General features: G+C 42.0%; 1 protein-coding gene across 2 annotated transcripts; it reads right to left on the bottom strand.

The window, feature by feature from the left end:
* Positions 1 to 10,644: 10,644 nt before the first annotated feature.
* LOC106576119 (B cell receptor associated protein 29) lies at positions 10,645 to 25,969 on the bottom strand. Of its 2 annotated transcripts, XM_014153010.2 has the most exons (8): positions 25,848 to 25,946; positions 25,169 to 25,275; positions 14,024 to 14,124; positions 13,726 to 13,873; positions 13,342 to 13,477; positions 12,964 to 13,066; positions 12,566 to 12,657; positions 10,645 to 11,818 (listed from the first exon to the last, which is right to left on the bottom strand). In XM_014153010.2, the coding sequence occupies exons 2-8, from the start codon at positions 25,258 to 25,260 to the stop codon at positions 11,783 to 11,785; spliced, it is 708 nt and encodes a 235-aa protein (XP_014008485.2). In that variant the 5' UTR covers positions 25,261 to 25,275; positions 25,848 to 25,946; the 3' UTR covers positions 10,645 to 11,782. The 2 variants fall into 2 exon arrangements, with proteins under 2 accessions (XP_014008485.2, XP_014008483.2); XM_014153008.2 differs by lacking the exon at positions 25,169 to 25,275 and having other exon boundaries at positions 25,848 to 25,969.
* Positions 25,970 to 26,079: the final 110 nt, after the last annotated feature.

The following is a 26,079-nucleotide window of genomic DNA, read 5'->3' as shown; positions in this document are numbered from 1 at the left end:
ACACATTACATGCACACAGACTGCACACCTCAACTATCAGAATGAGACAATAAAAAAGTTAAATAGTAAACAAACACTTTTATTAATAACATGCACAATAAATTATACCCAGCCAGTGTTTATGATAGGCCTACTGTCTGTGTGTCTGGGGATCCATATGTGTTGTGGAGGTAGTCTATGACAGCAGCGGTGCTATGCTGGGAGTTGAACACCTTTCTCTCGGGTTGGGAGTTGACCCTCTCCAGCATGTAGATGAGGTGCTGGTGGAAGCAGGTGAAGGTGGTCCCCTGGTTTGTGTCGAGGTCCACCCAGTCCCACACACACTCGAGAGGGGTCTCATTGTAGCCAGCGAACATGGCCGGGTTGGACAACAGCCCCCGGGCTGCCATCACACCTACAGGACAGGGCACGTGAGGTAGGAGAGGAAGAGCCTTGAGTGAGCCATGTAACTATAAAAGTCCTATATTGAGACATTTTTTTCTCTAATTATTTCTGGGCATGAGGGAATGAGAGTTTGTGGTTTATTTTCATAGAACTGCCCAGCTGATCATTGTTGATCATTTTGGCCTATTTAAAGGTATTTAATTTGAAACCATTTCAAGAGCATCTTTCCCAAGGTGTAATAATGGAGCTGTGTCAGAAGCAGGTGAAACGTTTAATAAAACAACAAAACCAGTAACGAGACAATTCCATAAGGCTACACGCCGGTAAACAAGAGCAATACCAACTGGTGAGAAAACATAAGGGAGGGACATATAAAGGGGAGGAAATGATGAAGGTAATGAAGTCCAGGTGTGAATCATAATGATTAACAGGTGCACATAATGATGAGTGCCAGGTGTGTGTATTGATGAATCCCAGGACTGGTGGTTAGTATTCTGGCGACGTCGTACGCCGGAAGGGAGGAGCAGGAGAAGATGTGACACAAGGAAATAATTACACATGTGTAGTTACTAAGGGTCTGTCTCATATGACACCCTATTCCCATACAGAGTGCACTATTTTTTACCAGAGTCCTGTGTGACTGCTTTAGGAGTCTCTGGTCACAAGTAGTGCACAACATTGGGAATAAGGAATCAATTGCGATTTGCACAAATTGAATTGACCTTTATCTCCAGTGAGCAGGTGAGTGGTCTCCACATCTCGGATGCTCTTTATGTCTCCGTTGGCGATGACCGGCTGGTGGCGCGCCTCTGCGGTCCAACCATGGACTGTTCTCCCCTGGCTAGATTCCAATTGGAATTACATATCACTTTGCAAGCCAGCATAATGTGACCTGCGGGCCTGATTTTGCTTTTAAATCATGAGTTTCCGGCCACTGTATTAGGGATACAACTAGGCCCTCAAAATAAGGCCTTTTGAATTGTGTTGTACTGTCCTAAATAATAACATTTTATTCACTTAGGATCTCACTTGGTGAAGGCCACAGGACTGAAAATGGATGAACGCAACAACCATGTCTCTGTCACTAACAAATTCCGTCATGGGTGGTAACTCTACAATTCACTCAAAAGGCACAAATAAGACTAAGCAGTGTGTTAATTTAACACTGAAAAGTGTAGACCCGTATATCTCGTCGGATGTGGCAGGGCTTGAAAACTATTACAGACTACAAAGAGAAACCCAGCTGCGAGCTGCCCAGTGATGCGAGCCTACCAGATGAGTTAAATGCCTTTTATGCTCGCTTCGAGGCAAGCAACACTGAAGCATACATGAGAGCACCAGCTATTCCGGACGACTGTGTGATCACGCTCTCCGTAGCTGAGGTGAGCAAGACCTTTAAACCGCTCAACGTTCACAACATTCACACATTCCATCTAACCCATAACACAATAGTCACTACTCCTAATGCGCTTCTAACGTTATAAAAAATACTAAAACATTCTCAAATTAATTAGTCAATATACACCAATCACTCCTCTGGAACAATGGTCACTCTTATGTTCCACGACACCTAAAAACATATTCACTTGAACAGGGAAGAGAGAAAGTACATGTTTAATAATTTCACACCACCATTGATGTTACTCAAACTGGGGAAAGAACCGTCCATCTGCTCCGTTCTATGCCCATGTGATGCTGGTCTCCATGCCCGTCTCCTTCATTTTCATCCTTGGATCTTAATAACGCAAGACACAGACTATGAGCATTGTATGCAATTAATTGTACCGTATCATCCAGCAATCCATATGTATTGATATGCTTTAACATTAGGATTATGATGACATTATAAAACAAAAACCCCTTCATGGTTGACTCCAGCTATCATCCAGTGAGTTCTCTAATAACCTCCCTCTCAGAGGACACTTAGAGATAAGGTTTCTAGAGAGAGAAACCCTCCCTAGGCCCAATAAATTTGAGCATTGCACCCACCCCTCACAGTTTGAGGGTAGCACTCTCTCTCGCTTTATCCAAATCATAATTGAAATGTATAAATTATCCAACCCAAACTTAGAATGACAGTCCTTAGTGCTTTACTTTGAGTCTACCACTCAAATTCAAGCTTCTCAACCTAGCACACATCATCCCGGTTAGAATTTACATTTATAAACAGGAACAGATATTACCGGTAATAACTCTTCTCATTACAACCCCCATTTGTCCCTGTTTCCCTGTCGCGAGTGACATGGTAATGAAAGACCGGTATCTCAATGCATTCTTAGTCTAAATTGCTATAAATTTCGCTGTGTGTAGACCTTCCTCAATAAACCTAATACCCCAACTAAACAATTACGGGCACGGTTGTCCATCCCCCCCCCTTCTCCCGGCCCTTATCCTTCCAGCGTATTTTCATTGGTTCTTCTTCAGATAGAGTTACAGTTCATCTTCCCAACGGCACATATGTAACTCTTGCCTGTCACATTTGATGGCCCTTGATAATGCCCCGATTTCAATATCCAAATAAATAACTCCGTTTTTCCCACATACACGAGTCTCACCTGAGCCACAACCACCATTCTGTCTGGTCCATTTCTCCCACCAGTACACCAGCAGCATGAGAAAAGTTTGAATGTGATCTCTCTCCATGCTAACTTTACATGCACGGTCTCAGGGCTCATGGCGCACTTCAGATAGAAGTGTTAAAAGTCACTGTCGCATTGAACGTCTTTGTCACTCTTTCTTCTGCCGGTTTGGGAGGGTTTTGAGGTTCACACACACTGTTTGTGGTCAAATTATTCCTACCATGCATTAAGACACAATCTGATGTCACCTTCCATGATAACCTCAAGAGAGGGCAGATCAGACAAACATTTTAGTTCAGTTCATTTCTGATTCAGGAAATCCAGACAAGCATTGACTATATGACAAATTATTACATTCACAATTTTCTTAATACCATTATCTCTAAGACAAATGTCAAAGAGCATAACAACATACTGTTACTGTTGAAACCGTTTTCAAACTCTAACCCATCAGGGAAAATCCAAACAATCCAGCTGACCCAATCTGGTGAAATGTATATCGAACAAAGACAAAAATGAAATCAGCAATACACAAATATCCACCCATTTGGAGTAACTGTCAACCTTTATTAACATATATTTTTTCTTCTATATGCTGTCTGAACAAAATACATGTGTGTATTTACCCAAGGACCAGGGCCCCAGGGAATTGGTAATTTCCCCTTTTGAACACGATTCACATAGTGATTCAAAAACAAACAACAATGCATGTTAATCTTACATCTAGACGTTCCGCTAGCGGAACACCTGCTCCAATATCCAATGATAGGCGTGGCGCGAATTACAAATTCCTCAAAAATACAAAAACTTCAATTTTTCAAACATATGACTATTTCACAGCATTTTAAAGACAAGACTCTCCTTTATCTAACCACACTGTCCGATTTCAAAAAGGCTTTACAGCGAAAGCAAAACATTAGATTATGTCAGCAGAGTACCAAGCCAGAAATAATCAGACACCCATTTTTCAAGCTAGCATATAATGTCACAAAAACCCAGAAGACAGCAAAATGCAGCACTAACCTTTGATGATCTTCATCAGATGACACACCTAGGACATTATGTTATACAATACATGCATGTTTTGTTCAATCAAGTTCATATTTATATCAAAAATGTCACGTCCTGGCCAGTATAAGGTTAATTGTTTTTGTAGTTTGGTCAGGACGTGGCAGAGGGTATTTGTTTTATGTGGTTCGGGGTGGTGTGTTTGTGTAAAGGGTGGTTTGATTTAGTATTTCTGGGTTTTTGGTTGATGGTCTATGTGTTTGTATTCTATGGTTAGTCTGGTGTGTGTGTTTCTATGTTTGGTTAATTGGGGTTGGGACTCTCAGTTGAAGGCAGGTGTTGTCTATCTGCCTTTGATTGAGAGTCCCATATATTAGGGTGTGTTTGTGTGTGTGATTTGTGGGTGATTGTTCTGTGTTGAGCCTATGCTTTGCAGACTGTTTGTTAGTTGTTCGTGTTTCGTTTTTGTTATTTTGTATGTTCATTTTAGAAGATAATTAAAAATCAAGATGAGCATTCACGTACCTGCTGCGTTTTGGTCCTCATTCACCGACGACAACCGTGACAAAAAAACAGCTTTTTACATTAGCATGTGACGTTCAGAACTAGCATACCCCCGCAAACTTCTGGAGAATTTGCTAACAATTTACTAAATTACTCACGATAAACGTTCACAAAAAGCATAACAACTATTTTAAGAATTATAGATACAGAACTCCTCTATGCACTCGATATGTCCGATTTTAAAATAGCTTTTTGGTGAAAGCACATTTTGCAATATTCTAAGTACATAGCCCAGCCATCACGGGCTAGCTATTTAGACACCCGGCAAGTTTAGCACTCACCAATATCAGATTTACTATTATAAAAGTTTGATTACCTTTTGTTGTCTTCGTCAGAATGCACTCCCAGGACTGCTACGTCAATAACAAATGTTGGTTTGGTCCAAAATAATCCATCGTTATATCCGAATAGCGGCGTTTTGTTCGTGCGTCCCAGACACTATCCGAAATGGTAAATCAGGGTCGCGCGCATGGCGCAATTCGTGACAAAAAAAATCTAAATATTCCATTACCGTACTTCGAAGCATGTCAACCGCTGTTTAAAATCCATTTTTATGCCATTTTTCTTGTAAAAAAGCGATAATATTCCGACCGGGAATGTCCATTTAGCTAAACAGAGGAAAGAAAACAAAGCTTTCGGTCGACGCGGGCACGAGCCTGAGTCTCACAGTACTGTAACCAGCCACTACCCAAACGCGCTACTTTTTTTCAGCCAGAGCCTGCAAAGCCACGATTCAGCGTTTTGCCGCCTTCTGAGAGCCTATGGCAGCTTTAGGAAGTGTCACGGGACAGCTAAGATCCTCACTCTTCAATAAACAGAGACAAGAAGAATGACACCTTGTCAGACAGGCCACTTCCTGCATGAAATCTTCTCAGGTTTTTGCCTGCCATATGAGTTCTGTTATACTCACAGACACCATTCAAACAGTTTTAGAAACTTTAGGGTGTTTTCTATCCAAAGCCAATAATTATATGCATATTCTAGTTACTGGGCAGGAGTAGTAACCAGATTAAATCGGGTACATTTTTTATCCAGCCGTGAAAATACTGCCCCCTAGCCATAACAGGTTAATCAAAAATAAACAAATTCGAATAACCAATCAACTTAGAATTACAACTCTTGATAACTCCATAAGAAAATAATGGTATCCCATAAGGTAATGGTAAAATAGACTAGAGACTGGTATATCTCATTCATAGTGTAATTAAATCCCAACTGTCTCGATTATTTCTTGTGAGATTGATCAGGCCTCACCAGAAAGTCAGAACCCAGGTCATTCAACACCATTAAATATTTCCTCTCCCTTTTCTTTCCCTGTCCTTCAGATACATTTAAAAACATTTCCATCATTCTGCACACCCAATTTAAAACTAAATTGAGAAGACCCCACACAATAAATCCCACGGTATTAACACCACTAACCCATATTCATAACCAGTAAGTTGTGTGTGTGTGCTGGTGTGTGTGTGGTAAACCGTAGGTCAAAAACACACACATGAACAGGCCTTACTTATCTGGGAAGTCCATTTATGACCTAATCCAGATACGTTTCTACTTAAAACTGACGTATATCACTAACTGCTCTTCCCAAGACCACAGTCTCGGGGAACATTCCATAGGGAGATAATGAAACCCCTCTTCTGGAAAAGAAAGTGTACAGTGTTAACATTCATTATGCTGCATCTTAATCAGCAATCCAAAAGTATTAATTATAAACCAAACATGATAATGGTAAATCCACTGTCCTTACTCCAATCATGAAACATTTGTTTTAATCCAGACCCTTGTTTATGAATCCTTTATTTAGCATGTACTACCCTTAGACATGGCAACATTATCTCGCCACAGAGTCTAACATTTTCCCCCATGATTCTCCATAACCACCGCACCACAACTTAAAAATGTAAAATACATTTTAAGTTTGGTAACCCCAATCCTACTTTCTCGTGACCCCTCCTCCCTCTCGTCCATTCTATAAATCTATTTCAGAAAAAGACGACATAAAAGGTAAATCTATTTCAGAATAAAACGATATAAAATGTCTCATGAGATTAAAAAAAAAACATGGTTTTCTGAGTTTGCGAGGAGTGTTTTCGGCAGATAATTTTAATTTGTTACCTCTTTAGAATCCATCCCCTTGGCACTTCGCCTAGATTCTTTAACCCAACATACTTTTTTCTTTGGCAAATTTAGCCAACTTCTCATCATAAGGAATCCGCAATATTTGATCCCTGGCATCTATTAAAAAGTTGTGTAAAACGTGGTCTCCTACATCTCCCTTCACATACAAACTGTAATATCTATGAACCACTATTGATCTAACTGAGGCCATACACCGCTATGTGAAAGTTTCCTGTCCCGCTACTTTCAGGAGTATATGCTGCTGTTGTTTTGACAATGATGCAAAGGCTTGCATCGCAGCATCCCCCCCTAATGCAGTGGGTGAATTAGGCTCCATGACCACTCTACACTCATTCTTCCAATGACCAATAACCCCACATCTAAAACAAGGAGCTAACCCCCTCTGCCTTAGCACTGGTTCGCTACCCTTTCCTCTCTGTATCTTTGTCCTACCTTGGCCATTGAGACCACTGTTAATGACTTTCCACTGTGGCAGTATTAACCCCTCGCACGTATGCGAAGTGAACAGAGTTATATTCCACTCTCAAAGCATTCTACTCTATTTCATCCACTATCCCCGAAATTGCCCTTTTGATCAAAGCCAACGTAGAAATTCTATCAATGTACTCACGTACCCAGTCTTTTTGCAGCTGAGTACATCTACTAATTTCGTTTTTATCAGTTATACTCTTCTGGTAATAAAACGCCGACATCAAAACACTTGTATATTGAGCTTGCGATTTCTCATTGATGTCATTGTGCCATACCACAACATCATCTCTGAGTTCTTAATTTGATTGGAATTTTCCGTCAGCAGGGAAATGCTGCCCAATTTTATCCAGTTTGCTCAATTGTTCCCATATTCGAGCCGAACTGGTAGAATGCTTGTGTGCTTCTTTCAGCGCCTCCATGACTTTATTAAAATCCTCTAGCCTGGCTTTACAGGGAGAATCGGGACCGTCTGTCGCCATATCAAGAGTTATTATTCCCAAACCTCTCCTGACGATGTCCAGGGTGTTTTAGATTTCTTCACTCCCGTCTATAAAACCCACCTTCTATTAACTGTTTTCCAAGGTAGCGATACCCACTTCCCCGGAGAGTAGTTAGGGTATTTGTGCCTTTTATTGGTCACGGCACCTAATACCTTGTATTAGAACCACTACTATAGTCTGCAAATGTATTACTGGAGAATACGGATGACCTAACGTCTTATTCCAGTGTTACGCCTCAAATATCACTGTTGTTGACAACACACATTACCAAAATTATTCACAGTTGTCTTCCTATTTCCACATTTGTCACGGTTCCCCGCCCCAACAGGGCATAAAACCAACCTCTCTTTATTGCTATGGCTAATACACCCAAATCTAACAGCGTTTGAATATCTTTTATTTTAACTCTGAATGTGGCTCTCCTTCAGAATATATAGGCAACCTTTTATCCTAGTAGACAAGCATGACACTTTATCCATCCACACACACACTATACTGCCTCATGGCCACTGCAGCTGAGACTTTCACCCTCTCATTACAGGTTTAGCAGGGAACCAACCCCACCCGGGTCTTACCCCCTAGGACTTACCCTTTGCAGGTACTAACCTGCTCGGGCTTACCTTCCGGAACACACCCTATTTTTGTAGTACTCACAGGAACCAACCCACTCGGGTTTTACCCCCTAGGACTTACCCTCTGCAGGTACCAGCCTGCTCAAGCTTACCTTCTGGGACTTACCCTATACTTTATGGTACTAGCAGGAACCAACCCACTTGGGATTTACCCCCTAAGACTTACCCTCTACAGGTACCAACCTTCCGGGACTTACCATATACCACAAAGCTACGACCGGTCATTACACAATGGGACTACTGAATAAGCTCAGGCTTTTTAGGTCCGTATTCTATTATTGTTCAGCCTACAGTTCTCATCTCCCCAAGATGTCAAAATGAGTGGTAACAGGTGTAGGAACTATGCCTACCTTATTTGTTGTGCCGGCTCCTGTTCCACTGATCTGGACACTTTGGTTCGATTAAAAATCGTGGTGAATCCTGTCGACAAAGCCAACTGTTTGGTTCTAAATATCAGAGTAAGAACTCAACGGACACTATAAAGCTTCAACCAAGTTTATTCACCTTAAAGGATTGAACAGCTGAACAGACAAAATACATATTCAGACAAGCACTGATATTTAACCCTTTCTCCTATGCTGAGTCTCCTCCTACACATCCGAACAGCCAATGCATCTCTGTTGCTAGACAGAACCTTAGTGATATCTGTTCCTCCTCACTTCATCTGACCTGACCTCTGCCCCAAAGTGCTCACTCCTCCCCAACTCACGGCGGTCATGGTGACTGGTACCAGACTGCTTCTCTTCTCCTCCCAGAGGATCCCTAATGGCTAACAATAACATTTCCTGACATAATGTATACATTATACATTACCCTCTCTCCCTCAGTGACATGAATAAGTATATTTCATACTCTCAGAACCCAACAATAGACAATGAATAAAGGCAATTCACACATAAATACATTCATGATTTCTTACTCCAAATGAGCGGTGGTTCGTGGGCAAACTGTATGATTAACGCTACTGTGAGAATATTTCTGAAATGTCTCGACGATAAGTGTGCCCCCCCCCCCATCTATGTCGTAACAAGCTGCCATATTTTGTCAGTCCACTAGGGACCTTTGTCTCACATAAAGGTGTATGTTTACTCTGTGTTATCATATTGTTAGCTAGTGAATAAATAATTAAACCAATTTGTGTACGACTGGTCAGAATAATAATTTTATAAGAGGTAATGATTAATAAGGTGACTGTTTATTGATGTAATAGATATACACCTTATAGAGTTTAATTCAGGAGATGGTAACTCTTTAAACAACCTCTTCCTAGGTGCCCCAAATACTAATGAGTTGTTACATGATTAATTTAAATTGGGTAACAATTAAACACAGTTGGTGGATTAAATAAATAGCAGTCATCAGATTAATTAAAGTAAAGTCACGACACTGTGATGTTGGCTAAGTTAGCGCCTCTGAACAACAGTGTCCTAACGAGAGAACACTTTCTATGGCCAGGCGAAATTGTGCCTCATTAGCTCATTGTTATGGATGTATCCAAATAAATGTCACTAGAAAACAGCTTAAACAAATGCAGCTACTGTATTTATTCTATCTACACTGTTTGACTTGACCGTAAGTTAGCCGTAGTTGGCTAGCTAGCAAGCAAGGGATAAGAACGTTGCCAGCCAGTATGGCAATGGAACATTTAGAACGAACGACTGGGTTGCGTCCATAGATACTGAATGACTGGGTCGCGTCTCTGGCAACCGAACCAATACAACCCTAGATTTGTTTCGGAACAATATCTTCTGGAAGAATGAAATAGTATGAATAAATTAATCAAAATAACGTTTTCGTCCCGGGCCTAACAACACCCATGCCAATATATCCTCCAAACAACGGCTTCGAGGGCATTATCACTTAAATATACCACGGCTGTCAGCCAAACAGCATTCAGGGCTCAAACCACCCAGTTTATAAAGTTCTACCATCAGTGACTATCCACTGCAGGTGCCATATTCATTATGAGAAGTCAAGCAAATTCACTTAATTTATTAGTCAGTCTATCTGCGTGTCTGTTTGTGTATAAGTTGTGTACATATGTTTGAAAGTTTTAGGGCTCTATTTAATCTGCATCGCTGAAGCATTACAAATGCACAATATAAATGTAAAGGTAATTTTCAGATCGATCCGACATATGCAGCGTTTACCGTGAATGCAGTCTCCGCTGACGTTGGAATACTGCCTTTATATTTTGATCACACTAACGCTGAATTTCTGCAATACAGACTGAATAGAGCCATTAATGTGCCAAAACCTCACAACAAAAGCATCATGGTCTATTCTCAGGTCATATCAAGTTTGTTCCTAAAGTTGGTGAATAAACACCAACTTTATATTATACAGGTGAATATTTCAAATAACTGGGATACCAAGGATTTTTATTTTTATTTTGAATCACTTTGTTGTGTGAAACAAATTAATTGCATGGCATTTCTCACTCGCATAAAAACAAATCAATGTATATAGTTGTATTTATTCGATTAAACAAAGCGAAAATCTTGTAAATGTAATACAACAGTAAAACATTTTTAATACGGGATAACATGTTGGAAAAATTGTCTACATACCAAAAAAAAAACGTATTTCGCACGAAAAACAACTTTGAAAAAAACATATCTACAGTGGTCTGAAAGGCACTTATTCAGTCAGGGAAGCTACTGTTCCCTAGTATTGGAATTGAATGTACAGTACTGGGGGGTGTACAGTACAGTACTGGGGCCCTATAGGAGATAAGTACTTTGGGGATGGGGGCTAGAGGAAGATTTGTTGGTCAATTATCACTTCCACTCCAAGTGCTGACTCTGTCTACCCTACCCAACCCAACCCCTGGGTTGGGACAGTCAATACAGGGAGTCAGAGTAAGAGGAAAGATGAATTTCCTCAGACTTTTCCATTTCAGTATCCTTATTACAAAACAGAAAATCATGACTGTGACCCTGTTTGATATTCACAAACCCTCCACATCTAAGAGGAATGAAAACAGAACTTCAACATTGACATCAAATCTTCAACAACAAAAATGACTCAATATAGCTTCTCTACCCCTATGAACTCAATGCTAATTTTGTTTTACAAAACACATACAACTCAATCTGTAATATGCATTGCTGTTTAGGTCAAAAAGAAAGAAAGATGACTGCAACGGTGGTGCTCTTGCGATATACAGGAAAGAAAACTACATAGCAAGCCCATTACATCAAAAATATATTCACAGTAGACGACCACTGTAATCTGAAGCTTGTACTGACATCCATTCTCCAAAAGCCAGAAAATAATAGAAACACTATTTCTAGGCTGGTCTAGTAGCTATTCTATCACAAACGTGCTCAGGTGCATTTTATCTGAGATTTGGCGGCTCAATGAGGCTTTGGAGGAGTATTTTGATGACATCATGCACAGTGCTTCAGTATGTCAAAGGAAAGTGATAGCGTGCGTGACAGTATTTCTGGTTTCTTGGTACAATCTGTAAACGTTCTGACCGCTGTAGTCGTAAGCCCGATCAATCATCCTTTTTATCTCCACTTTCTTGAAGATTCTGGAAAAATAAAGAATATATACAATATATCTGAAGTGGTAGAGGTAAATGTACAGTAGTAGTACTAAAGTCAGAGCTGTAGTATTCTGTCTACATTTGAGCAGGGTAGTAATATACAGCTTTGAACAAGGTAGGGTGAGCAGTAATATCAAATATATACAGTGCCTTCAGAAACTATTCATCCCTCTTGATTTATTTCACATTGTTGTGATACAGCCTGAATTCAAAATGGATTAAATATTTGTTTTCTTCCCCTCACTCATCTATACACAATACCCCATATAGACAGTGAAAAGAAAAGTTGCATTTTTTGGCACTATTTGTTGAAAATGAAATACAGAAATATCAAAGTTACATGAGTATTCACACCCCTGAGTCAATACTTTGTAGAAGCACCTTCGGTAGCGATTACAGCTGAGTGTCTTTATGGGTAAATCTAAGAGTTTTCCACACCTGGATTGAGAAGTATTTTCCCATTATGCTTTTCGAAACTCTTAAAGCTCTGTCAAATTGGTTGTTGAACATCGCTCGACAACAATTTTCAAGTCTTGCCATAGATTTTCAAGTAGATTTAAGTCAAAACTAACTTGGCCGCTCAGGAACATTCACTATCACTACCCCTGAACTTATTTAGGCTTGCCATAACAAATGTAACAACATTTGGATAAATTCAAGGGGTGTGAATACTTTCTGAAGGCACTGTAGGCTAAGTGTAGATACTGTATGTACGAGCAAGTCTGGGGTTACCTGGTGTTCTTTCAGCAGTCGGTCGTATTCTTTGGTCAGTCCATCGGATTGTTTCTTCATAGCTTCCATCTCGGATTGGGACTTTTCCAAGGCTAGGAAAAACATTAACCACAAAGCATTCCCATTATCATCCAATTCCCATGCATATCCTCCAATCTATCTACAAGGTGACATGCTATGGGTCATGCTATTGACATGCTATGGGTTATGAGTGCACATTATGGACATGTTATGAGTGCACATTCTCGAACAGTAATTGAAGCCCATGTTTGTTTTATTATCATTAGTCCGATTTCATTTGGTTGGTTATTGTAGATCACTTTATTGAAATATTATTGGATTTGTGGTTCTATTATTCCGTCTTTGTCACAAAAGTATTGTGTGTGTGTCTTCTTCACCTTCCTCTGAGCCCTTCAGTTCTCCTCTCAGTTTCTCCATCTCTGACCTCAGCAGCTCGTTTCCCTCCGCTGTGGCCTTGTCCCCCTTCCCATCCATCAGCGTCTGAAACAAACACAGGTAAACATTAACAAACATGAACCACTTACCACATTTCTCAACCTTATGCAGTACCAAAATGAGTTTAGTTTCTTTTAGTGTGGATGAAGGCCCACATCTCTGAGTGGAGTTCTGATATAGCTTCGCCTTTTAGATCAACATGAATACGTTTTCATGGACAAGGGGGGCATTATCCTAGATCAGCGCTCCTCTTCTTTTTGAGACCCTTTTAAATACGGGCTCAGGAGCAGAAAAGGTAGTGATACTGGTTATGACCTTACCTGCTTCAATAGCTCGTTGTCCTCCATGTATTTCTTGGCAGTTTGGTTGGCACACTCTGCCTTGGTCTGCAGAGAGGCCGTGGTGCCAGACTCCATTGCCAGCTGGTTGATCAGAGTGATCACCCGCCTCAGCACTCTGTAGGGAAACAACACACAGATTATGCTCAATACTTCAGCTGCCACCTGAACTTGTCCTTCTGAACAAATGTTTTGTTTTCCGTTGATAAACATTTTGCTACGGTGTGCCCTACTAATGAATTAAGAAATCTCTGACTATCCATGCTCTGGCTGGTTTTCACCAGTATCCATCTCAATGTGATGACGACACAGTAAGGACTCAGTATGTCGATGTGTGAGTGATGGACAGACAGATCCAGGACTTACAGCCAGAGGAAGAGGGTAAAGCCAGAGATGTAGAGATTCCTCTGGGCTCTGAACAGCTTCATGTGGAGGTGGTCAAACATGTTGGGATGCAGATTAGCATCCTTGCTGTTTCCCGCGCCTGAATACTTCCTCACCTCACGCAAAGCATCTACAGGAGGGTGTGCAGGTGTGGTACGACATGGTTAAACATGGTAAGACATTGAGATTGCAAAAGTATTGCATGAGATTGTAAGATCTCTGGTGAGAGATTGTCATGATCTGTGAGTAAATTAAACAACACTTTTTGGCATCAGTTTACCGAGGAAGAGGACTATAAGGATTATGATCATGGCGAGGAAGAATTTATTCCAAAACCTGGCCATTTTGTTCCATATTCTCAGCTGGAAGATACACTGCCATCTGCAAAACAGCACAAAAACAAAAGTTGAGACTCAGAACTGCAACAGCAAGTCAATGTCTAATAAAATAGCACTGGATGCAGCTTAGGACTGTCCCCGACTAAAACAAATCCTAGTAGACCAAAAGTCATCTGTTCTTTCGAACTAATAGATTTGTCTACATTTTAAAACATGTATTTTTTCATATATAGACACGTGTTTTAATAAAATAATCTAAGATGCTTGTCTGACGATTTAAGTGAACTGCTTGATTAAATAAGACAAATGACTCAAGAGGGAGCAAGAGATCAAGATAACCAGAAGAAAAATAAAACGTATTAACCAGACCATCCCCCTCCCGCTCCTGCTGGCTTTCTACTCTCCTGAAGTTGCCGTAGGCTGAACCAATTATTGGATACGGACCTAGAAAGCCTGAGCATATCCAGTAGTCCCATTGTATTACGACCGGGCATAGCTTTAGGCTAAGTCCCAGAAGTAAGACAGAGCAGGCTGGTACCTGCAGAGGGTAAGTTCTAGGGGGTAAATCTCGAGTGGGGTTGGTTCCCTACTAGACCTGTAAAGGGGGAGTGAAAGTCCCAGCCGTGGTGACCGTAAGGCTGTGGAGCGTGTGTATGGATACATTGTTATGCTTGTGTACTAGTACGGTAGGTTCCATAAGGATAGGTCCCGAGATCCATGAGTGACATTACAGTGTAGGGTAAGTTCCGTATAGGATAGGTCCCTAGTGGGGGTATTCCCCTGCGAGATCTGTAAGAGGGACGAAGATGCCAGCCACAGTGGCAGTGAGGCAGTAGAGTGTATGTGGATAGTGATAAAAGGTTGCCTGTAAGCTCTGGAGGAGAGCCTCATCCATGGTTAGAACATTTTTAAAAGATATTCAAATGATGTGTAACGAGGGTCGTATAAAGTGGACCAAGGCACGGCGTGTAGAGTGCTCATACTTTACTTTAATGATAACACTTAAACAAAACAACAAAACGACAGCCAACAGTTCCGTCAGGTGATACTCACAAAACGGAAAACAACTACCCACACCAACACAGGAAAAACAGGCTGCCTAAGTATGGCTTCCAATCAGAGACAACGATAGACAGCTGCCTCTGATTGGAAACCATACCTGGCCAAAACATAGAAAACAAAAAACATAGAATGCTCACCCATCTATCACACCCTGACTTAACTAAACAGAAAAACACAGCTCTCCTAGGTCAGAGCGTGACATAATGTTTGAACATGATTCGAGTGTATTAGCAGTAGCAATAAGGAGAGAGGTTGGTTAATTCCCTATTGGGGCAGGGAACAGTGACAGATTATGTGGAAATAGGAAGACAACTGAATAATTTTCATAATGTGTGTTGTCAACAACAGCGATATGAGGCGTAACACGGGAATAAGACATTATGTCACCCATATTCTCCAGTAATACATTTGCAGACGCTATAGTATTGGTTCTAATACAAGGTATTAGGTGCTGTGACCAATTAATAGGCACAAATACTATAAACTACTCTCCGGGGATGTGGGTATCGCTACCTTGGAAAACAGTTAATAAAAGGCGTGTATTAGAGCCGGGCGTGAGGAAATCGAAATACTCTGGACACCGTCGGTAGAGGCTTCGGAATAATTTGCGACCGGCGGCCCTGATTCTCTCTGTAAAGCGGGGCTAGAGGAAGAACAGTTTAAAAAAGCCATACCGGCCCTGAAAGAGGCACACAAGCATTCTACCAAATCAGCTCGAATATGGATTAAATAGATTCCACTCTCAAAGCATCCTACTCTAACTCCACTCATTTCGCAGTTATGCAAGGGGTTAATACAGTCACAGTGAAAGTCAAAAACAAGGTAAGACAAAGAAACAGGGAGGGAAACGTTGTGAAAAAACAAAGTGTAGGGCGATAGATTCCTGTTTTAGATGTGGGGCCGTTGGTCATTGGAAGAATAAGTGTAGTGTGGTAATGGAGCATACGGCACCGGCTACCATAAAGGCCTGATTGGTGGAGTGCTGCAGAGATGGTTGTCCTTCTGGAAGGTTCTCACATCTCCACAGAGGAACTCTAGAGCTCTGTCAGAGTGACCATCAGGTTCTTGGTCACCTCCCTGACCACGGCCCCTCTCTCCCGATTGCTCAGTTTGGGCGGGCGGTCACCTCTAGGAAGAGTATAGGTGGTTCCAAACTTATTATATTTAAGAATGATGGAGGCCACTGTGTTCTTGGAAACCTCAATACTGCTGAATTTTTTTGGTACCCTTCCCCAGAACTGTGCCTCAACACAATCTGGTCTCGGAGCTCTACGGACAATTCCTTCGACTTTATGGCTTGGTTTTTGCTCTTACATGCACTGTCAACGGTGGGACCTTATATAGACTGTGTGTGAATTTACCACAGGTAGACTCCAATCAAGTTGTAGAAAAATCTCAAGGATGATCATTGGAAACAGAATGCACCTGCGCTCAATTTCGAGTCTCATAGCAAAGGGTCTGAAACCTTATTTACATAAGTTATGTTTTTTTCATTTTGAATACATTTTCAAAAATGTCTAAACTTGTTTTCGCTGTCATTGTGGGGTATTGGGTGTAGATTGCTGATGATTTTTATTTTATTTAATACATTTTAGAATAAGGCTGTAATGTAACAAAATGTGGAAAAAGTCAAGGGATCAATCAGAATGCACGCACGCACACACATAAACTCAGCAAAAAAAACAAACGGCCCTTTTTCAGGACCCTGTCTTTCAAAGATAACTCATAAAAATCCAAATAACTTCACAGATCTTCATTGTAAAGGGTTTAAACACGGTTTCCCATTGGTTCATTGCTTGTTCAATGAACCATAAACATTTAATGAACATTAGGACACTAAAAGAGGCCTTTCTACTGACTCAGGCATGCTGCAAGGATGCATGAGGACTGCAGATGTGGCCAGGGCAATAAATTGCATGTCCGTACTTCGAGACGCCTAAGACAGCGCTACAGGAAGACAGGACGGACAGCTGATCGTCCTCGCAGTGGCATACCACATGTAACAACACCTGAACAGGACAGGTACAGGATGGCAACAACAACTGCCCGAGTTACACCAGGAATGCACAATCCCTCCATCAGTGCTCCGACTGTCCGCAATAGGCTGAGAGAGGCTGGACTGAGGGCTTGTAGGCCTGTTGTAAGGTAGGTCCTCACCAGACATCACCAGCAACAACGTCGCCTACGGGCACAAACCCACCGTCACTGGACCAGACAGGACTGGCAAAAAGTCTATCATTTTAATGGTAGGTTTATTTGAACAGTGAGAGACAGAATAACAACAAAAAAATCCAGAAGAACGCATGTCAAAAATGATTTGCATTTTAATGAGGGAAATAAGTATTTGACCCCTCTGCAAAACATGACTTAGTACTTGGTGGCAAAAACCTTGTTGTCAATCACAGAGATCAGACGTTTCTTGTAGTTGGCCACCAGGTTTGCACACATCTCAGGAGGGATTTTGTCCCACTCCTCTTTGCAGATCTTCTCCAAGTAATTAAGGTTTCGAGGCTAACTTTGGCAACTCGAACCTTCAGCTCCCTCCACAGATTTTCTATGGGATTAAGGTCTGGGGACTGGCTAGGCCACTCTAGGACCTTAATGTGCTTCTTCTTGAGCCACTCCTTTGTTGCCTTGGCCGTGTGTTTTGGGTCATTGTCATGCTGGAATACCCATCCACAACCCATTTTCAAGGCCCTGGGTGAGGGAAGGAGGTTCTCACCCAAGAGTTGACGGTACATGGCCCCGTCCATCGTCCCTTTGATGCGGTGAAGTTGTCCTGTCCCCTTAGCAGAAAAAACACCCCCAAGGCATAAGGTTTCCACCTCCATGTTTGACGGTGGAGATGGTGTTCTTGGGGCCATAGGCAGCATTCCTACTCCTCCAAAAACGGTGAGTTGAGTTGATGCCAAAGAGCTCCATTTTGGTCTCATCTGACCACAACACTTTCACCCAGTTGTCCTCTGAATCATTCAGATGTTCATTGGCAAACTTCAGACGGGCATGTATATGTGCTTTCTTGAGCAGGGGGACCTTGCGGGCGCTGCAGAATTTCAGTCCTTCACGGCTTAGTGTGTTACTAATTGTTTTCTTGGTGACTATGATCCCAGCTGCCTTGAGATCGTTGACAAGATACTCCCGTGTAGTTCTGGGCTGATTCCTCACCGTTCTCATCATCATTGCAACTCCACGAGGTGAGATCTTGCATGGAGCCCCAGGCCGAGGGAGATTGACAGTTCTTTTGTGTTTCTTCCATTTGCGAATAATCGCACCAACTGTTGTCACCTTCTCACCAAGCTGCTTGGTGATGGTCTTGTAGCCCATTCCAGCCTTGTGTAGGTCTACAACCTTGTCCCTGACATCCTTGGAGAGCTCTTTGGTCTTGGCCATGGTGGATAGTTTGGATCTGATTGATTGATTGCTTCTGTGGACAGGTGTCTTTTATACAGGTAACAAACTGAGATTAGGAACACTGCCTTTGAGAGTGTGCTCCTAATCTCAGCTCGTTACCTGCATAAAAGACACCTGGGAGCCAGAAAGAAATCTTTCTGATTGAGAGGGGGTCAAATACTTATTTCCCTCATTAAAATGCAAATCAATTTAGAACATTTTTGACATGCGTTTTTCAGGATTTTTGTTGTTGTTATTCTGTCTCTCACTGTTCAAATAAACCCACCATTAAAATTATAGACTGATCCTTTCTTTGTCAGTGGGCAAACGTACAAAATCAGCAGGGGATCAAATACTTTTTCCCCCTCACTGTATATACACACAATCCATTCGGAAAGTATTTCAGACCCCTTCCCTTTTTACCCATTAGAGTGTCATGACTCCTGTGAGGATCCGAAGGATCAGGTTACAGTGGGTCCGCTCTACAGAGGGGGAGAGGGGTGAAGTTGGCCGTTTTATGAAGGTCGTAAATACCTTACAGAAACTCTCTTCCTTGTCATGCAGAATTGAGGGAAAGAAACCTCTGTGGAACAAAGGGAGTCCTCCCGCCAAAAACTCCAACATCAACTGTTTGGACAAAGATAAATATTGTTTAATTCCCCAAATAGTTGGAATGATCCGTGGGCACTTAAATAACAATTATGTCAGATCAGTTGTGTTTTGGGATCCCATGAAGGACAGTATAACAACATAACTGTGTCTCTGAATGTGTATATTTCCCAGTGATCAGGGTCACACCCAAATGTTGGGAAACTGACATGATTAAAGATTTAAATAGCACTCGTGACAAAATGTGAGTCCCCACGTTGAAATGGCTTCTACTCTATAGACCAGAGAGCATGGAGCTGGTTAAGAAAACTACATGACTACACATGCACAGTCTGCAGCTGTATATGTAAAATAGTCTAGTAAACTCGACCGAAGACAAGAGAACACTTCCATATCGAACGACCGATTGGTACTCTGAAAGATCTCTGAAAGATCCATTCTGGAGAACATTTCCCTATCAACAACCATTGGTACGTTTCATGTATCCATTATAACAGAGCTACATCTACGAAAGACAAACCAGACACTTTCTGTCGACTGACTCTCCAGCAGATAGACCAGCGATTTCAACAGAGAAACATCAAGACATACGGCTGTAAATATATAAATTGCACTTCCTTTCGAAAGAGCGGGTGTTCATGTGCAAAGTATTAGCATTTCAATGAGCCTAGTTATCAGCTGTGTGTACGATAGTGAAGTCCTATGTCTTTTGTCCCGCTCTTTCTTACATGCCCTCCCCTTTAATTTTGTGTAACAAGCCGTCATATCAGTTTAGTCCACTAGGGACTTCTCATTGCATTATGTAGTACTCAATGTGTAACCTATCCTGTGTGTGTGTGTTTATGTAATTCTGTGTGATTATTTAGTTAGAAGGTAAATAAATTACGCCAATTTGTATATCGCTGACTCATCATTTATGCTAGGGTTCGTGCAGATATCCAAGAGTTTGCAACATTCAGAATATGACTGAGGTAATAATACATTAATAAGTGACTGTAATCAATAAGATTTAAGTTAAATTCGGGAAATAGTAACTCTTTAAACAACATTTTCCATGGTGCCCCGACTTCCTAGTTAATTCATCTTTACATGATTAGTTTAATCACGTAATAATTACACAGAGAATTGATTTGATAATATAACAGTCTTCACTTTAATGATAGTCCAAAGACACGACAACAGCCTTATTCTAAAATTGATGAAATACTCCCCCCCCTCATCAATCTACACACAATACCCTAAAAAACTAAGCGAAAACAGGTTTAGGTCTTTTTGCAAATATATAAAAAATTAAAACAGAAATACCTTATTTACATAAAGTATTTCGATCTTTTGCTATGAGATGTAGATGTTTCTACAACTTGGAGTCCACCTGTGGGAAATTCAATTGATTGGACATGATTTGGAAAGGCACACACCGGTCTATATGAAGTCCCACAGTTGACAGTGCATGTCAGAGTAAAAACCAAGCCATGAGGTCCAAAAAAATTGTCCGTAGAGCTCCAAGACAGGAGTGTCGAGGAACAGAGCTGGGAAAGGGTACCACAAAATGTCAGCGGCATTGAAGGTCCCCAAGAACACAGTGGCCTCCATCATTCTTAAATGGAAGAAGTTTGGAACCATCAAAGACTTTCCTAGAGCTGGCCGTCTGGCAAAACTGAGCCATCGGGGGAGAAGGGCCTTGGTCAGAGAGGTGACCATGACCATGGCGATCACTCAGACAGAGCTCTAGGGATCCTCTGTGGAGATGGGAGAACCTTCCAGAAGGACAACCATCTCTGCAGCATTCCACCAATCAGGCCTTTATGGTAGTGGCCACACAGAAGCCACTCCTCAGTAAAAAGGCACATGACAGCCCACTTGGAGTTTGCCAAAAGGCACCCAAAGGACTCTCAGACCATAAGAAACAAGATCCTCTGGTCTGATGAAACCAAGATTGAACTCGAGCGTGAATGCAAAGTGTCACATCTGGAAGAAAGCTGGCACCATCCCTACGGTGAAGCATGGTGGTGGCAGCATCATGCTGTGGGGATGTTTTTCAGCGGCAGGGACTGGGAGACTAGTCAGGATCGAGGGAAAGATGAATGGAGCAAAGTACAGAAAGATCCTTGATGAAAAACTGCTCCAGAGCACTCAGGACCTCAGACTGGGACAAAGGTTCACCTTCCAACAGGACAACAACCCTAAGCACACAACCAAAACAACGCTGGAGTGGCTTTGTTGACAAGTCTCCGAATGTCCTTGAGTGGCCCAGTCAGACCCCGGACTTGAACCCGATCGAACATCTATGGAGAGACCTGGAAATAGCTGTGCAGCGACACTCCCATCCAACCTGACAGAGGTTGAGAGGATGTGCAGAGAAGAATGGGAGAAACGTTGTTTCTATGGAAGGTATAGCTAAGCCCAGAGGCATATATTAAGAAATAAATTACTCTGGCTAATCCTAATCAGACCTGCCTGTTTTCACAGATGAAGTAAAATGATGCTAATTACTTCGCTCGTGAAACGTGTCCCTCAAATGATATAACTGTAACAACAGTGTGAGTGCACTGGACAAATGTAACATTGTGCTGTTTAATGCATTATCTGACCGGAACGAGTGCTCCCAAGTCAAGAAGTAATGTGCATTCCACAGGTTTATAAATGAGTCATCTAAAATAATCATCAAGATTATGAAAGGTTTTGCAGCACAGCTGAGAGTTCTTGAAGGCACACCAGTGTGCCGCGGCACTTCGGTTGGGAAGCACTGGCCAAGATGTCTATGACTCATTCACATTTGGTCTGGTCCGGACTGACCAAATTTGTACTTGTTTAGGGTCATTAGAAAATTCCCCAGCATGCTTTGCAAGTATTTGTTTTTACATTTTGGCCATTCAGCAGAAGCTCCTATCCAGAGCAACTTATATGCTGACCAAACTGGACGCGTGCCTGCGCACGTTGATTTTGTTCACACGCACCAGAAGCGATCAGGACACACAGGTAAAAATATCAAAAACTCTGAACCAATTTGGGGACAAGTCAAAAAGCATTAAACATTTATGGCAATTTTGCTAGCTAGCTTGCTGTTGCTAGCTAATTTGTCCTGTGATATAAACATTGGGTTGTTATTTTACATGAAATGCACAAGGTCCACTACTCCGACAATTAATCCACAGATAAAACGGTAAACCGAATTAGTTTCTCATCTCTCCTCCTTCCTTCAGGCTTCTTTTTCTTCTTTGGACTTTATATGGCGGTTGGCAACCAATTTTACGGAGCATTACTACAACCGAATGGAGTGAGGACCTCAGTTAAATCTGTCAATCACCCAGGTGGGTATATGCTCCAAAAAAACCAATGAGGAGATGGGAGAGGCCGGACTTGCAGCACGTTGAGCGTCACAAATCGAACCAATTTCTATTTAAGCGCCTGGACACGCAGACGCTCGCTGACGCGCACGAGCAGTGTGAGTGCAATGATTGAATAACATGTGTAAATGTCTAAATGTATTTTGCGACGTGAGCGTTATGGTCAGCATGTTACAGTCAGTGCATTCAACTAACTGTTGAATGAGGAATAATGGTGTAGGGCTGTTTTTCATTCCAGACAATTCTGTGCTTCCAACTTTGTGGCAACAGTTTGGGGAAGACCCTTTCCTGTTTCAGCATGACAATGCCCCCATGCACAAAGCGAGGTCCAAACAGAAATTGTTTGTCGAGATCGGTGTGGAAGAACTTGACTGGCCTGGACAGAACCCTAACCTCAACCCCATCGAACAACTTTGGGATAAATTGGAACGCAGACTGCGAGCCAGGCGTAATCGCCCAACATCAGTGCCCGACCTCACTAATGCTCTTGTGGTTGAATGGAAGCAAGTCCCCGCAGCAATGTTCCAAAATCTAGTGGAAAGCCTTCCCAGAAGAGTGGAGGCTGTTATAGCAGCAAAGGGGGGGACCAACTCCATATTAATGCCCATGATTTTGGAATGAGATGTTCGACAAGCAGATGTCCACATACTTACATACTTTTGGTGATGTAGTGCATGCGCAGTTGAAACTTGGCCATAGAATCAAATAAAATTGTATTTGTCACATGCGCCAAATACAAAAAGGTGTAGGTAGACCTTACTGAGAAATGCTTACTTATGAGCCCTTAACCAACAATGCAGTTTTAAAAAAGTAAGACAAAAAAGTAACAAAATAACAATAACGAGGCTATATACAAGAGGTTCTGGTACCAAGTCAATGTGCTGGGGTACAGGTTAGTTGAGGTAATTCAAGTAATTTGTACACGTGGCTAGGGGTAAAGTGACTATGCATAGATAATAAACAGAGAGTAGCAGCAGCGTATGTGAAGAGTGTGAATGTATGTGTGTGACGTCAATATATATGTGTGTGTGTGTGTGTGTGTGTGTGTGTGTGTGTGTGTGTTGGACTGCCATGTGTGAGTGAGTGGTTAGAGTCCAGTGAGTGTACATTGAGCCTGTGCAAGAGAGTCATAGCAAAAGTTAAGAACAAATAAGAATAAAATAAGGGGGTCAATGCAAATAGACCAGGTAGCCATTTGATTAAATTGTTCAGCAGTCTTATGTCTTGGGGGTAGAAGCTTTTAAAGAGCCTTTTGGTCCCAGACATGGCGCTCCGGTACCGCTTGCCATGCGGTAGCAGAGAGAGCAGTATATGACTAGGGTGGCTTGAGTTTTTGACCACTTTTAGAGCCTTCCTCTGACAAAACCTGGTATAGAGGTCCTGGATGGCAGGAATTTGGCCCCAGTGAAGTACTGTGCTGTCCGCACCACCCTTTGTAGCGCCTTGCGGTCAGATGCAAAGCAGTTGCCATACCAAGTGGTGATGCAACCAGTCAGGATGCACTCGATGATTCAGTTGTAGAACTTTTCGCGAATTTGAGGTCCCATGCCAAATCTTTTCAGCCTCCTGAGGGGGAAGAGCTGTTGTCGTACCTGCTTCATGACTGTGTTGGTGTGTTTGGACCATGATAGGTTCTTAGTGATGTAGACACCAAGGAACTTGAAGCTCTCGACCGGCTCCATACAGCGCTGTCGATGTGAATGGGGGTGTGCTTGGCCCTCATTTTCCTGTAGTCCACAATCATCTCCTTTGTCTTGCTCACCTTGAGGGAGAGGTCGTTGTCCTGGCACCACACTGCCAGGTTTCTGACCTCATCCCTATAGGCGGTCTCATTGCTGTTGGTGATCAGGCCTACCACCGTCGTGTCGTCTGCAAACCTAATGATGGTGTTGAGTCATGCATTGCCACGCAGTTGTGGGTGAACAAGGAGTACAGGAGAGGACTAGGCACACACCCCTGAGGTGTCCCCGTGTTGTTGGTCAGCGTGATATGTTGTTGCCTACCCTCACCAGCTGGGGGCAGCCCATCAGGAAGTCCAGGATCCAGTTGCAGAAGGAGGTGTTCAGTCCCAGGGTCCTTAACTTAGTGATGAGCTTGGAGGGCATTATGGTATTGAACGCTAAGCTTTAGTCAATGAATAGCATTCTCATGTAGGTGTCCCTTTTGTCCAGGTGAGAAAGGGCAGTGTGGAGTGCAATAGAGATTGCGTCACCTGTGGATCTGTTGGGGCGGTTTGCGAATTGAAGTGGGTCCAGGGTTTCTGGGATGATGGTGTTGATGTGAGCCATGACCAGCCTTTCAAAGCTTTTCATGGCTACAGATGTGAGTGCAAGGGGCGAAAGTCATTTAGGCTGGTTACCTTGGCGTTCATTGGCACAGGGACTATGGTGGTCGGCTTGAAACGTGGGTATTACAGACTGGGTCAGGGAGATGTTGAAAATGTGAATGTATACACTTGCAATCTGGTCGGCACATGCTATGAGTACGCGTCCTGGTAATCCGTCAATGACAAAATAATTTTAATATCTAACGTCTGTAAATGACGTCTTTAACTTTCATTCAGAACTGAAAATTAACCTGACCTCAATGTCTGGAAAATACGTATTTTAGACATGATTTCAACGTAATTTTGCTTACTGGCTTGTTGCAGTATCAGGACTGGCTAGGGCTCATTCCTACCTGGTGGCTGAGATGAAGGGTAGACAGAGGATGAGGAGTACACCTATTTCCACATAGAGGAAGAGGGCAACTGCAGTCCATTGCAACGTCATCTCTAACAATACAGTCTGTAAAATATTAAACATTTTAAGCAACAGAGGTCCTTTTCACAGTCTGGCAGTAGGTTATTTTGCCAGAATGGAAACGGACTGGTTCAATTGTTGATGTCAACAACAGAAACAATTAACTGGCTACGTAGCTAGCTAGTTTCCTATGGGTATAGTTCAGCTAACTGTGAAACCACCAATGCAAATGTATTGAGAACAGAGCTGTTCCTGTTTCAGTGATAAGCCTCTTATCCTAGCTCGATACGTAACGTTACAAAGTTCACATGCTTGGTAAATAATAGCCAGTAGTAGTAAATGTATGCTGTTTCATTCAGTGTGTACCATACGTCCTTATATCATAGAAATAGTAGCTGTGCCTCATAGAAATAGTAGCTAGCTTTATATTGCTAAAGACTTTGCCTCATGCAGTGACATCAGCCAGGTACTATAGTTGGCAATATTTTTTAAGGCAGGACACGATAGCTATCTAGCTAACTGGTACTAGCTAACGTTAGCACTTTTGTGAAATACACAGTAACTACACATATGATCAAGTTCAATATCTTAATAATTATGCAAAGTATGTAACTTACTCTGCGGCACCCGAACAAAGAAACCGGAGGTTGAAAAGAGAAAAGCAAACTTTGGAGACAGTTGTTTCACTCCTCCTTTTTCGTCTCATTGGAATGACGTCATACATAACGTTTTACAGTAGCTGTTCGTTTACGGTTTTATCCTCCACTGAGAACCAATAAGGTTCTGCCATATATTGGTAATACCATACTGTGCACATCATGGAAATTACAAATATGTTGAAATTAGGTG

Source organism: Salmo salar, chromosome ssa17, assembly GCF_905237065.1.
Source record: "Salmo salar chromosome ssa17, Ssal_v3.1, whole genome shotgun sequence".
Classification (NCBI taxonomy): domain Eukaryota; kingdom Metazoa; phylum Chordata; class Actinopteri; order Salmoniformes; family Salmonidae; genus Salmo; species Salmo salar.
Note: the sequence above shows the minus strand (reverse complement) of the source record. Positions and strands in the feature narration are given on the sequence as shown.

Coding starts and splice junctions, on each gene's coding strand:
- LOC106576119 (XM_014153008.2), bottom strand. CDS start 25,954: ATGTATGACGTCATTCCAATGAGACGAAAAAGGAGGAGTGAAACAACT. Junction 12,658..12,963: donor ACTGAAGGGCTCAGAGGAAG/GTGAAGAAGACA, acceptor TGTTTTTCCTAG/CCTTGGAAAAGTCCCAATCC. Junction 11,819..12,565: donor GACTGCTGAAAGAACACCAG/GTAACCCCAGAC, acceptor TTATTTTTCCAG/AATCTTCAAGAAAGTGGAGA.